The sequence below is a fragment of the Topomyia yanbarensis genome, chromosome 2, assembly GCF_030247195.1.
Source record: "Topomyia yanbarensis strain Yona2022 chromosome 2, ASM3024719v1, whole genome shotgun sequence".
In the NCBI taxonomy this organism is placed as follows: Eukaryota; Metazoa; Arthropoda; class Insecta; order Diptera; family Culicidae; genus Topomyia; species Topomyia yanbarensis.
Window position 1 is genome coordinate 426776775 of NC_080671.1, and position 14885 is coordinate 426791659.

A 14885-nucleotide genomic window follows, 5' to 3' on the forward strand; every position below is an offset into this window, starting at 1 on the left:
AGAGATCTTCTTTAGTTTTTGGTTTTTTTTAAACTCTGGGCAGCCGGCTACCGAGAGTATACTATGTTCCCTAAACAAAAGCAATTTGAACTCCACTCGAAGTGACACATTATATAGGCAAAAATAGCGCGAGATGTTATAAATCAGGGAAAGTATTTCTTATTTTCCATATCAGATTTGTGGAATACAAGTATACGAGCGATAATAACGAACACTGGAGGGAAATATAAAGGATTGTTAACCTGATGCACGGGCTTGTTAGCAATAACGGAGCTTGAAATTAGGTTCATAAAAACAGACGCGGCGAATTTTCAATACGTATTGATCCGTGATCATAGATACTAGTCAGATTATTCGTATTGGGGCTAATTTCCGATCAACTATTCATTTTTACGGCAATGTTTTCTCGACTAGATCTGTTCGCACCCTCTCATTCTGCTACTATCGGCAGAAGGCTGATAGCACCCAGTCGTCGCCGGTCTAAGAACCAAATGTCATCAATAGACTTAGACTCGCGTGGAGGCATGAGATAGGAAACTTGTGAGAATTTTGTTATCCCACCGTTTGACGACCGTCGCTGGAAGCCTTATGAAACGTGTCATAAAACTTCAAATTGCAATTTCTCTCGAATCCCTCGATGGATCATTTTGAAATTCACTGAGAAGATGCTTGAATACTGTATCTTTCGAATGCTGTATGACAAATTTATGGTCATTTTTCTTTGTTAATAACGGTTTTAGGAACACCGTGAGGCCGAAGTGCTTGCTTTTCACCCCAGCGGAAGGAAACGACCATCAGACGGGTGGCTTTAAATGTCCAGCTTACAAGAAGACGACTGCAGGCCAACGGTGATGGAGATGACCCAGATAAACCTGAATCACTGTGATACCACACAGCAACTGTTGTGGCAGTCTACGACAGAAACTATATGCGATGTCGCTTTGATCGCAGAGCCTTATCAAGTCCCCCCTAATAACGGTAACTGGGTGGCGAAAAGATCAGGAACCGCTGTGATACAAGTAATGAGTAGATTCCCCATGCAAGAAGTGGTATAACGTTCATATGAGGGTTTCGTGATAGCCAAAATCAACGGCATCTTCGTATGTAGCTGCTACGCTCCTTCAAGGTGGACAGTAGAGCAGTTCAGCCTAATGCTGGAGCAGTTAACCGAGCAGTTGATCGACCGGAAGCCGGTAGTCATTGGTGGTGACTTCAACCCCCGGGCTGTGGAATGGTGTAGTAGAGTTACTAACACAATTATATTTGTATATATGTAACACCAACAGGCCCGATCAGGGATGCCAACGGTACCGATAAAATTCATTTTTTTCGGTATATTTACATTTGCACAAGCCGTACAGCCCGCTACAGCGACGCATCACTACAGCTCTTGCCAGAACGGTAGCCAAACCGACTACATTTTCCCGTATAGCAGTAGAATACATTTTTGTTTTGCTGCTGTACTCCGATTGCTCGGTGAGAGTGTGGCGTAGTAAAGTTTGTTCTCTCGCTTTGTACATTTTTCTCTGCATAGTCAAAGGGAGAGGCCCGCACACGAAAGCGTTGATGCCGGCCGTGGCGTAAATGAGCCGCATTCAATGTCGTCATATTTGAATACAAATATTAAAAAGATTGAAAATATTAAAAAAAAAATGTAAAATAAGGAAAGAGAAGCTGTACCGCTCGCGTCTGGTGGCTGTACTGGGGACAGTAGTTTTTTTCATGTTACTGCTTTGCACACAGGCAGCCGTACAGCGCTGGGCTTCCTGCCCTAGCGAATGACAACAGCATCGAGAGAGAAATGAGAATGTAGGGAGAAAAATTACAACCGCAGAAAAGGTAGGCATTTTGCATCCTTGGGCCCGATGGCCCCAAAGGTGGATTCTTTATACTAATTTTACATTGCTTGAAAATATAACGAATACCACTGTATCTAATTAAATAATTATATAAATCAAACAGAAACACAGAAGCACAAACTAACAAAAATTATTTTTTTAGTTAAAATATGATTAATGATAAACCGAGATTGTTGTAATTGATTTGTTTGCTTCGAATATTGTGTGCCATTTCGATTGGAGCTCTGCATCGTACTGAAAAAATAGTGAAGGTACAAAAAGTAGTCAATCCGTCAAGTTAGCTATGCTTGTTACTATTACCAGTACTGATGTCCTATGCTCTAATCATCATGTGACAGCGTTTCTGACACCCGAAATGATGTTGCGAACCAAGCTTCCAATGTGCTGATCGAATGTTTTGACACCTGCATTTGTCTGTTGCGCGCAATTAGTTTTTTTACAGAGCCATTATAACTAATTAGTTGCTGACAGGACTAGTTTCGGTTAGCGGACTTTCTCCTGCTGCAGTTGAATACTTCCCACTCCTCTGCCATGGTGTAACGCCTTGTAATATATTTGCCGCGGGTGGAGCACGTTTTCCATACGGCCGAAAGCTTCGAACGGGAATAAGTATGCTACACTGTTGATTATGGTCGATAAGTATAAACGTGACTTCTTCGTTTGTACAGTAAGAGGTAGGGGAACTGGTGGTAAAATGAACACGTTAAGCAAAGTCATTATTTTCTAACTAATAAGTGATTGAGATACTACAATCACCTCATACGTTTCTTGTTAGACATGTTTTGTACATATTTGGTGAAAATATTTCGACATAAACACAAGTTTTCAAACATTATTCTTGATTTCAAAACATGTCCAAAAAAGAGACATGTTTATAGCGTGTGGGTAAAATGAACATGTGCTGGTGGTAAAATGAACACCTTCTAGTGACCTGCAAAATGTTCTGTATGTATGCAATGCTTAGCGTTGAAAAGCAATTTCCGAGCAACGCTGATGTCCAAGCGGCTCATGACCATTGCATACACACAGGGCATTTTGTAGGCAAAAAAACTTGTCACGGAAAAATTAAATTTTCATGTAATACTAACCAATTTACAATTCTGTGACATGGAAACACATCTAGAAACTTGGGATTATCCATAGGTGTTTAAAATTTAAGGATCTGTTGGAGAACAGTGAAGATATAGAAATTTGAACTTAGCAATTAATTTTGAGGTTTGGTACTTGGAGCAGCAAGATGGTTCATATTACCCCCACTACAACCTGTTCATTTTACCCCCTAAGACATTTAATTTTCTAACAGCCGTTCCGATTGAGCCGATATGTCCTGATCCCTACTTATTGCTGTGAAATATCTGCAAGAGGTTCAACTACTGTCATGTAACACAATTTTCACAATAAAATTAAAATTTCACCACAAAAGACCTTATATTCTACATGCCGAATTTAACATCAGCGACAAACATGAATGCCGATTTTAATTTTCATCATATTTATTTCACATTCGACAGCTTTTTATCAAAAGAAATTATTTCAATATCCTTTGAATACTTGGCAGGTCACGTTTCTGTGAAGTTTGTTCTAAATTTAACTAACATTGACTTGATTTGGCTACCTGTTCATTTTACCCCCCCTGTTCATTTTACCCACAAGTCCCCTATCCATACTGGACGGGTCGCTTATGTACTAATGACCTAGTATCCACATTTCGAATAATACTGGCTCTCGGTCAGCTTAATGGTGACAGATTAGGCCGCGGATTTTGGGTGACAGAAAACCGAGGATAACACACGATTGGCCTGTTTGCGCTCCCATCACATGTTTGCTCTATAGATTGGTAAAGTCATTTTGATATTAAAATGAACAACTGACGAAGAGAAATTTGTGGGTGAAACTTACCAAAAGAAAAAGTTCTTTGCGAGCACCTTGCTGCGTGTTTGCGGTTGACCGATTATATCCTGTTGCTGCTGTCGAGCGATTTGTGGCCAATTCGGTCTGAAAGAAATGTAAATTTTTTAGCGCGATGTTCAGGATTTTTACATTACTGTTACTGTTATACCTAAAGGTGATGTTGCTGTATCTACTGCTGCGGAATCTGGGTGATAATTATAGTTTGTTATTGCCGATGGAGCTGCTGCTGTTAGCCAATGCTCATCTAGTTGCGGTTGTACAATTAACATCAAATCCTGTGACAGAACCGCCGTTAGAACGTTTTTGTTACAGACTGATCGGATGATGGAAAGGCTACAGCTGCTGGGAAATATTCGTGATTGACGCTGAAATAGTGGTTATTTGGGTTGGGATGGTTGAATCACTATCAGTGTTAAAACAGATATTTTGGGGCAATTAACTGCGATTTTATTGAACCAGCACTGCAGGTGAAAATAGTAGCACCCACTACCAACCGGAAAATGAGCCGCAAGTCCTTCTGGCTCCAGTTAGCACGCATCTCAAGTGAAAAAACCGGTTCTAATTAGCATCGTTTGTGTCACTGGAACGAATACTAATTAGAACCAGCCGGAATTACGTATACATATTTGGGTACTTACCATATCTTGTTGATGCGACACCATTTTTTTCATTGTTTTTTATCACACGCGTAACTAAGGCTACTATGGTAACGGCTGTTCGATTTTTTTTCGAACTTTCAACGCTTCGAATATAGTTATAACTTTTATAGGCAATTATAAATAAATATAAGGGGACATAAAAAATATAAAATCAGGCGAAATATTTTTATAAAAGAGTGTCACGCCCTCGCGTTGGCCACAATCACCTTCATAACTCCAACGATAGAAAACAAACATTGTGCTCCTGATCGACCTGCAGAGAGAGCAGAAGGGTTTTGCTGCGTCAAATTATACTTGTCAATGAAGTACTTTCCACTACCGGCTCTCCTCTTGCATTTACGTTAATGGATGGAATACATTCCAGGTGAAGGTGAGATGCTTCCAATGCATCATGTTGCGGCGAAATTTAGAGCTCAACAACGCTCCTTCCACTGCCAAATCCTTACAAATCGCAATTGACATTCGTGAAAAAATCTCTTTGGATCGGATCGCCACGAAAACGAGTAAATGATTCTGCATGAAACAAACTATCAGCTATCCGAAAGAGGTTAGAGACACTTTCTTCTGTGTGGGATTCGATTGGATTTTGGTGTCCTGTCTCCGACCAAATCAACAATCAGTAAAAATCCTTACGTTAATACTACAAATAAAACAATACTACACTGTAGATAGGGTCTAGATGGCTACAATCACTTTGGTGAGAGCGTTAGACGAGTTTTTCGTCAAGATCAAATGACACACGATCCTAATACGCAGAACTATGGCAGGGCTTTGCGTCATTAAGTTCATATTTAAATGACCTACCCAAGTTTGAGATATTCTTATAATAATGATATCTGGGAATGTTATGCAAATCATGTCAGTATATAGTATTGCTTAAATTGAGAGCAATGATTTCATATCTGATATTTTCGAAAATCGCCACATTTTCTGCGAAACATTATGAACAAATGAATAAAATAAGCTTGTTCATGGGCGGGTCCAGAAAAAAATAACGGAGGTAGTCTTAAATTTTGATTTTAAAATGTACTAATGGTACAACACGCTATATGTACCTAATAACCTCATTTTAGTTAAAATCAGTTTTGGTGTTCGAATTTGGTTTTGAATAACTTTGAGTTTAGAACGAATTTAAAATAAAAAGTAACTTAAACTAACAAGTTCAAAAATTTCGGAGGATGTCCGAACCACCAAGACCCTCCCCCTGGATCCGCCACTATAATTCTTACATCGTGTTTAAGCAATTGCGTTTCATAACATAGCCTTTTATCATTTTTAATATTTCGTGATTGGAAAAATTAATTTCAATAGCAACAATCTAAGCTAAAAATACTAGTTAATTCTGTATATACTTAAAAAACAATACAACTTTACATTGGTCTCACCAATATGACCGCCACCAATGAGAACTATATCCCATGCCATTTGTCACAAAGGTGAAGCCCCTACATCAACACCGTTATCAGGTGCATGGATTGAAACCATATATTGTAGAACTGCCATATCGTTGCCTGTGATGTCCAATGCGGAAATTATTGATGGGCTGGTTTCAAAATCCTTGGTCAGAAAAAATGGTATAAATTTAAACCCTATGCATAGCAAATTGATTACTAGGAATCAATTAGCCGACCATTACGTCGGCTAGTTCATGATGTTATTTCAAAGCAAAAATTAATATTTCTGATTCACATACATCGCAGAAATCAGTCCAAGTGAATCATTATGTTTATATTTTATATCAAGAACTGGTCTACTTAATTCCATCGAATCAGAGACACGGTCATTAATGTCTACAAAAACAGCACCTTCAAAGATTTCAAAGGATTGGAGCAAGTAACATGGACATAGTTCTGTTAAAGAAATACATTTACCAGCTTCGCATTTCCACGCGATTTTGCAAAAAAACGTTCTTCTGATAAGTTGTGCCTGAAAATAATGTTATAATTATTAAATTGAACGACATCTAATAAACCAAAAATTTCTCTCGTTCGTTTTTTTCTTCCGATTTCCTTGAATGATAAACAGTAGCTATAGCAACACAAATTTTCGATTTTTCGCTTTTCAGTGCTGCCATTTATAAGTTTAGTTCGTCAAGGTACACTGTCTCTTTGACACTGTACCTTTCCAGGTACAGGGTAGCTTAAAACGTGTCCTCGAAAAATCATCAGAGCATTCCGTATTAACATATTTGTATTTGGTTATACCCATGCTCTCTCTCCTAGAGTTTCTTTCACGGTCATTCCGTTCAAACACTCTCATCTAGCACTCACATCCATGGCAACCGTCGTACCACAAAAAGTACCGTTTTCACATTTGGTATCTCACCCTGCTTCTCAGGGTTGTTTATCGACTGAACAGTTGCCTTCACTCATCAAATACAGAGTCAACTTTAAGAGTCATGTACTCGTGCATGCTCTTTTTTGATAATTTTACTTCTCCTTAATTACATCTATATATCCGCTATAAGTGGCACCACTGAAAACGGCTTGCGAAGCAGTGTGAGATTTTATTATAAGCGCGACAATAAATTTGTTTTTATTTGTATTTGTTTATTAACAACTTTACGATATCCTGTCGACATATGCCTAAACTCAGGTCAAGGAAGGAATGTAGGTCATAACATGTTAAACCTAGGGCCAGATCACTCTAGGAATGTATAACAAATTTGCATCAACTTAGACAAAATGCATTTAATTTCTATTTTTGCATCAACTTTGCACTCCCTCGCAGAAAAGATTACTTAACAATCGTCCTACGCTGAGTGGAGTTGTTCGATGTTTTGTTGAATTTAAGGCTGTAGGCTGTTTTTTGTAGGGTTTTGACGTCTTACACGCAACGCAAAATGCATTACGAATTTCTATTTTGAAAGAAAGAAATGCATTTAATTTCGCTGATTTTTTAAAAATGCATCATAAGTGATCTGCTTCTAGTGTTAAACGCATGTAAAAAGAGGACTCCGGTGCAGCTTTCGTTGATGTCGCGTAAAATAAATGTTTCGGATTAAAACATTCACGAGGCGTCTTTTTTGGACGCCCCTGCTTGTTATGTCGTCATAAGAACCCAGCTCTATTTTTCGAATATCGCATTTTCAGTCAGCTGTTGTTGACAGCAGTCGTTTTTGCATTCTCTGCTTCATCCCCATCAGCCTTTATCATACGTTGGCGAATGTTGCAAAATTTACTGTTTTTATTTTATATTATATCCAAATACCCCGCTTTCTGGTGCTCACTTCCCAGCAGTAGCAGATGGAGGAGAGGAGGCAGCGGTGTATTGGATGCTTTGCTCAATTTGTGTCAACGAGTTCTTGTCGGTTCTATGATGCGCAGAATCCCCTCCGCCTACGTGTCCGATGAACGACAAAAAATAATCTTCAACCTGTGAGCTATCAGTAAGTTTTTTCTCGTGACAGGATTAGTGAGGTGCCCGTCAGATAGAATAAATTAATGCATTGTATTTTTAGATCTGCCTAATCCCGCTCGATTGATTTCATTTAGTAGCCAAACAAAACGCTTGATAACGTATCCAACGCAACAGAACCGATCCAGGTGTGGGCGCAGAACAATACTGAAGTGATGACGGACAAGTGAATAGCCGTGCATTCGTGAAAGATTACCACATCTAGTTATATAACGTATGGTTCATTATGTTGATAAGTCACAGATACTGAACTGAGCTGAAACAGTGGCTGGAGTGGAAACAAAATCATGCGGACATTGACACAAAACGGAACCTCTCGGACAATAACAAGTGAGCAACAATTGGCATGTTGATGCTTAGGTTGAGAACATCAACGCGCATCAACAAATTTAGGCTTCAACGAAGCGAGTACAGCTTTGGCACCGTTATAGAAAGAATAATTCTAAAAGTGTCTCATTGCATTGATATAGTGTAAATAATTCCTAGGAAATTTTATAATTTTTTTCAAAAGAAGCAACCGCTGAGACGATGGCCGTCGCTCGCACCGAATCGGGAATAAATGGACGCCCAACAAATCCGACCGGGTCAACTAGTCCACTTCCGCTGATGAGTTGGCGAGAGTTTGCTTGCGGTTGGGGAGCTGCCTTCGTCAACATTGCCGTTACCTATCCAATCTACAAGATGATTTTCCGGCAGATGTTGCACGGAGTGCAGCTACATCAGGCTTTCGGTCAACTGCGCAGCGAAGGAATCACCTATCTGTACCGGGGGATCTTCCCACCGTTGGCGCAACGAACCATTTCCCTATCGCTGATGTTTGGCGTGTACGATGGTACACGCCGGCCACTAGTGGATTACTGTGGGATGAATCAGTACACGGCTAAATCGATAGCAGGTTGCATTGCGGGCTCGGTGGAGGCGATTTTGATACCGTTCGAGCGGATTCAGACGCTACTGGCGGACGCAAATTATCATCAAAAGTACAAGAATACTCATCATGCTTTTCGGTAAGTGGAAGTGAATTGGGGCAATGTTTGTTCGTTTCTATAGTTGAATAATGCTCACTAATGCAGCTTAATCTCCATCGAGTATGGTTTCAAGGAGCTGTACCGGGGACTGGTACCGATCCTGTGGCGTAACGGACCATCCAATGCAATGTTTTTCGTGATGCGCGAGGAAGCTGATCAGCGACTACCGAAACGTGTAAGTGGAGCTAAATTTTTAAACACAATCCACCGTGCGTTTGCTTCCAATGCTAAACATCCGGTGGGGACGCAAGGTTTTTAACGCGTAGCTCCGTTTTTTTTGCAGTCAACGCTAGTGACGCAACGGACGCAGGAATTTGTTGCCGGTGCCTGTATCGGTGCATTTATCAGCTCGGTGTTCTACCCGCTTAACGTGATAAAAGTGACAATGCAGAGTCGCGTGGGAACTCCTTACGATGGTATGCTGGTGGCACTGCGGCAGGTTTATAACGAACGTGACCGCAAGCTACGGAACGTGTACAAAGGGGTCAGCATGAACTGTACCCGGGCTTTCTTCAGCTGGGGCATCATGAACTGTGCCTACGAGCAGCTGAAAAAGGTGCTTTATTGAGCAGTGGCGCGTAAGTTGCGGAGGCTCTGTGTTTTTACTTTACAATAATTGTACAGCAGCGAGATCCAGTAAAAGAAACCAAAAGCGTCGAATCGTGGCGACAATAAGAACAATCGGACGTTCTTCGTGCCAGTACGAAGGCGGACAAACGAATGTGATGTACATAGTCCTTAGATAAGATACAGGTAGAGAAAAAGAAGAAACAATTAGATTCAGATGTAATTTTAAGTTGTTTAGATGAGGATAGAAGCCATAGCGATTTCTACTGTTCACATTGTTGTCTAGGATGTATATTCTCTCCCGTTTTATTGGAGCTGTAAATGAATGTATGTAAAGTTCATCTTTTGCAGGGCAATTAATAGGTTTTCACTCGCTATAATGCTGGTCGGCCAGAATCAAGTGACAATTCGTTATTTGCGATCATCAAATGGCCCACTCAAATAGTTCAAGTGTTGCATGTTGCAAAAATAATGTTTTGCCAAATAAAGTAGTACTTGTTTATTATGACAAGTAATATGAATAATAATTGTCAATAATTTTACTAATTTTAAACTTGCTCATGTGTAAGCTGAGCTGATTAAGCAACAATGCTTTTCGTTTGCTTGGCATCTTAGATAGCGTTTCAGCGTTAGAGCTTTGCGATTTTGTCCTCGTTTTTAACTGTCGCTTAGTCCACTCTTAGGGTGCTTACAGAGTGGCGGCGAGAAGCTGAGCTGGCGCTGGAACTGACATTAGAATGCGAGATGCGAGAAACCTGCTTGCTGCAAACCAAATGGGTGATGTCAGAGTGAAAGCCGAGCGGATCGGCGCCGACTACCCGCTTTCACTCTGACAGGCTCCATTTAATATGCTGCAAGCAGGTTTCTCGCATCTCGCACTCTAATGTCAGTACCAGCCCCAGCTCAGCTTCTCGCCGCCACTCTGTAAGCACCCTTACTTAGCGCCGGCCTGTTGAACTATTCTACGATTGCGCGCTAGTATATAAGTAACACGTTATCCTGAATCAAGACAAAGTCGACAATGCATTTACCGGTGTTGAAACAGAGACAATGAATTCAACAACAAATAAAAGCTTTGTGTTAGCATAAAGCTTGCTCCCGTTTAGTGAGCCGTTGTATTTCTCCTGTTATATTTGTACAATTGAACGTCTACTTCTTAACGTTAGCTGTGGTGCTGATTAACGAATAAGTTGGAGAATGACGACGATGACTGGGCAGGATATTTTAGGTGTTATTCTAGTTGCAGTTGAAAATCGAAATATTGTATTGGCGCCTTTCGTTTCGTTCGCAACTAATACATATTATTCGCGTGATGATGCACTACAATGTACACAAAATGGGAACTCTTCAGAGCCAAATGTAAAGGGTCTCCAATAAAGAAATAATAACTGGTCACGTTGAAAATTGGATAAAACACGAAAGAAGCAAGTACAATATTTCCATTTTCAACTGCAATCAGAAAATAGTAGACGTCAAAAAGGTGCTGATCTGAAGTGACCAAACGCAGCAAATAGATACTATTAAAGTAGATGGTTTTATACATTTTGGTTACTACTAGAATATAAAAAGAAATCCTATTTATGGTCGTTCCGTTCAAATCAAAATGCTTCTCTCATAGCCGTACAGATAAGACAGCGAGTGTCAACGATTTGTGTAGACTAAGGGTACGGTACCCTATCGATGTTCACCTCCGAACGAACTCCGTTCGGAATGCCACGCTCTCTGCCAGCAACCATGTACTTCATCGATAAAGGATGATTATAAATTGCAACTTTTTTGATGACTGACTGAGTTGAAATCTTAACTTCATTTTACTTTTTATTTATTCAGTTTTCTATACAATTGTATCATGCCAAAAATATACGCTCGAACAACGTATTCGAATTTTGGAATTTTCAATCAAAAATGCTCGTTTGGTCAAGCAATCTTTTTGAAATTAGCTTCCACAAAACCTGGTGAAAATTTAGATTAGGACGTTGTTGTATAACAGTTATTTGGGTAAACGTTACCCTTAAATTGGGTAAACAAGTTTTAGAGTGTTTTGATCGGAATCGATCAAAATGATCAGAGCAAAACAAGATGAAAAAAATCAAACATACGTTACTGAGAGCATGTTCAGGAGTGTTTCAGTTTTAGTCAGCAGTTTCCTCTGAAAATGGCGACTTGACAGATGATTTACTGTACCTGTTTTGTAAGTTTTTGACGAGGTTCGGTAACGTTGGTACAATTTTGCTGAACAATCAGTCAGTATTTTACTGGATAATGTTTATGTACCGAAAAAAACAGAAGAACTGATAAATTCAGTGAAAAATATTGCGGGTTTCAGTAAATTATTCGAAAATTTACTGAAAATCGCCAAAGAATGAAAACTATTCTGCAAATTTTTAAACAATTTGCTGACAGCTCCTTAAAAATATCACTTTACTGAGCAAGTCGTCAAAAGAAATTACTGAACAAGTTTGGGCTGGGTTAGTGTGTATAACCTCTGGCGCAAAAGTACAATGTAGTATACGAATCTTCAATATAGGATACACGGAAGGTATTAGAAATGGTTACTTAATGAGTATGGTAGTATAATAGTTGAATTATAATGGTGGAATGTATCAGTAGTATTCCCAATATGGTGAGTATTATATGAACAGTTAGGAAATGGTTCCGAAGATTTCTGGAATGGTATTTATTTATACGGGCTGTTGTTCAGGTATCGGACGGTCATGAATTGACAGTTCATGGATTTATTCACCCCTTCACTTCCTATTGAGCAAAAATCGGAAATTATGTATTACTATTTTTTGGTACCCATTTAATTTGTTGTCTAGTGTGCCTTTTTGATTCCTAACTCGATTCCTTTGCATCCTCCTAAGTTTTTCCTTGGTTCAAGACCAATAGTCGCTTGAACATTTCATATAAAAATCAATTCAAATTACATTTTGGTAGCCTTACGGAATTGAAAAGGTTAAATCACAGATAACAGACGTTTAGGGTCGATTTGAATCGTGTGTAAATACCCGCTACTGAAATTCCGAATAAATTAGACGTCTGAAACACGCTTGGCAAACGTTTGCAGATGGTGCAGTGATCGATACAATGCAGTTAGAGTGCAGCTGTCAAACACGTGTAGCAAACAGTTGCGCAGATGGCAATAGTGAAACACGGATTTCCAACGTTTATTAATTTGAAAGTTTACACAGGTTTTTGAAGAAATTTTGTTCTAGCCTAAACGTCTGTTATCTGTGGTTAAATCTTAAAAAAACTTGTCGCGATCTTGTCGTTATCTTGATTTTTCGCTATTTTTGCTGATTTCCACAATACACCCTCGGTGAAAATGAACGTGAACTCGACCAAATAGTTTCTTTCAATATCTCACTTTTTTATTTCGATTATAGAGGTTTTAACCTTAAGGTCATTCGCCTTTTCGGGTTAGAAAAATCTCTTATGAAATATTTCTAACCCTATGTGCAGGGTCGGGACCCGAACCCAGGTGCGCTGCGTACAAGGCAATCGATTTACCAACTATTGATGAAAATGGAACTAAACGATAGTACATAGTATAATACACTTCGCGAATCCATGCACAATTATTCGATATAATTCAATCAATGCAATAATATTCATATTCCCCGATCATTTTAAATATTCCACGAAATGTGTTCGCAGTGGATATTTCACTTGTTCACCGGGAGTGTAAACGCGATGATAGACGGAATTGATGCGGAGTGGTGAATATAAATGTCATCGCTGGTCACGGTGAACGTTCGCCTTCGAATACCCGATTGCATTTTGACCAACTGTAAAGCACTATTTCGACTCTCAGTGAAAATGAAGTGAACAAGTGTTGAATACCTTCTATTGTTCACGGTGGACGACGCCGTGAACAGTTTCATCAGTGAACAACGATTTCACGCTCAACTGGCAGTTTACAGTTTGTCAGAATGCAATCTGGTATTCGAAAGTGAACGTTCACCGTGAACAGCGATGACATTTGTATTTACCATTTCGTATCAATCCCGTTTATCGCCGCGTTTACACTCCCGGTGAACAAGTGACAAATCCACTGTGAACATATTTCACCGTGGAATATTTAAAATGATCGGGGAATAGGAATATTATTCCACTGATTCAATTATATCAAATAATTGTGCATGGATTCGCTAAGTATATTAATGTACTATCGTTTAGATCCAGTTTCATCAATTTCTATGCAGTAATAAGTGAGATATTGGAAAAAATACAATTTGGTGCGCACGAAGTTCACGTTAATTTTCACTGACGGTGTAAATAGGCCAACTGCCAGTTGAGCGTGAAATCGTTGTTCGCTGATGAAACTGTTCACGATGTCGTCCACCGTAAACAATGAAAGATATTCAACACATGTTCACGTTCATTTTCACGGAGAGTCTAAATAGTGCTTAGGAATTCGCTAAGTATATTAATATACTATCGTTTACTTCCATTTTCATCAATTTATTTGCACTAATAAGTGAGATATTGAAAAAAAAAAAACAAATTAGTGCGCATCGTGTTCACGTTCGTTTTCACCGAGGATGTAAATAGGCCTTTAATTTAAAAACCTGTTCTAATCCAACTGGTCGTGCAATTGGGTCATTAAAGTATATATAGTTTTCCGTTCCATTCGATAAATTTTAGGTTCAATATATATAAAATAACATTATTTAAAAAAAAATCGTTATAATACGTAAAAACGATTTTTTTTTGTTTTTTAAAATAAATCTTATGTAAACTTGGCAACCATACATACGAAAACTGCGGTTGTTTACATCTGGCCTACTAAGACAACACCCAAAATGAAAAAAAAACTATATGCATTGGATAGTGTTTATGTCAAATAAAAATAATGCTGCGGGAAAACAGGGAAAACATGTATTAATTTTTTTCTGACAGGGCATCATTTGTCGTGAAATTCGAAATGCTTCTGATAATGTCAAATCCAGACTGTCAACATATTTATTTATTTTAAATTTAAATTTTGTTTTCACGTTTCCTGAGTTGGAAAAAAATATTGCTGGAATCACGAAAATGAACTTTATCGATGTATGTAATAAAAACCTATTTTAATCCACCTAGCGGTGCAATTGTGCCTTTCTCAATCATGAATCACGAGAATGTGTGCGTTGTTTATATTCATTAAAAACTTTTAAATGCATATATTACATTTTATTATCATACATCACATGACAACTATATACAGGAAAATAAATCATTATTCGAGTTCTAAAATTTTGAAAAAGAAAAAACAGCCACGGTAATATTGAACTGAAAAATGGTGCGAAATCGGCAAAGTCCCAAAAAGTCGATTTTTATAAAAAAAATTTTTTCGAGATAACATTAAATCTCGATGTTTCATGCATTTTAAAGATGTTTGGCATCAAAAATACGAATTCGATTTCTGAAATTTCATGGGGTCCCCCCTTTGAAAAAAAATT

General features: G+C 38.7%; 1 protein-coding gene and 1 long non-coding RNA gene across 2 annotated transcripts; one reads left to right on the forward strand and one right to left on the reverse strand.

Annotated features, from left to right (window-relative positions):
* Positions 1-3536: 3536 nt before the first annotated feature.
* LOC131681989 (uncharacterized) lies at positions 3537-4342 on the reverse strand. The gene is made up of 3 exons (XR_009304004.1): positions 3919-4342; positions 3759-3854; positions 3537-3686 (listed from the first exon to the last, which is right to left on the reverse strand). It is a non-coding gene; the product is annotated as an uncharacterized LOC131681989 (long non-coding RNA).
* A 3207-nt stretch (positions 4343-7549) lies between these two features.
* LOC131685323 (mitochondrial nicotinamide adenine dinucleotide transporter SLC25A51) lies at positions 7550-10188 on the forward strand. Its single transcript, XM_058968973.1, has 5 exons — positions 7550-7817; positions 7890-8176; positions 8358-8853; positions 8920-9049; positions 9158-10188. The coding sequence occupies exons 2-5, from the start codon at positions 8134-8136 to the stop codon at positions 9440-9442; spliced, it is 954 nt and encodes a 317-aa protein (XP_058824956.1). The 5' UTR covers positions 7550-7817; positions 7890-8133; the 3' UTR covers positions 9443-10188.
* The last annotated feature ends 4697 nt before the right edge of the window (positions 10189-14885 follow it).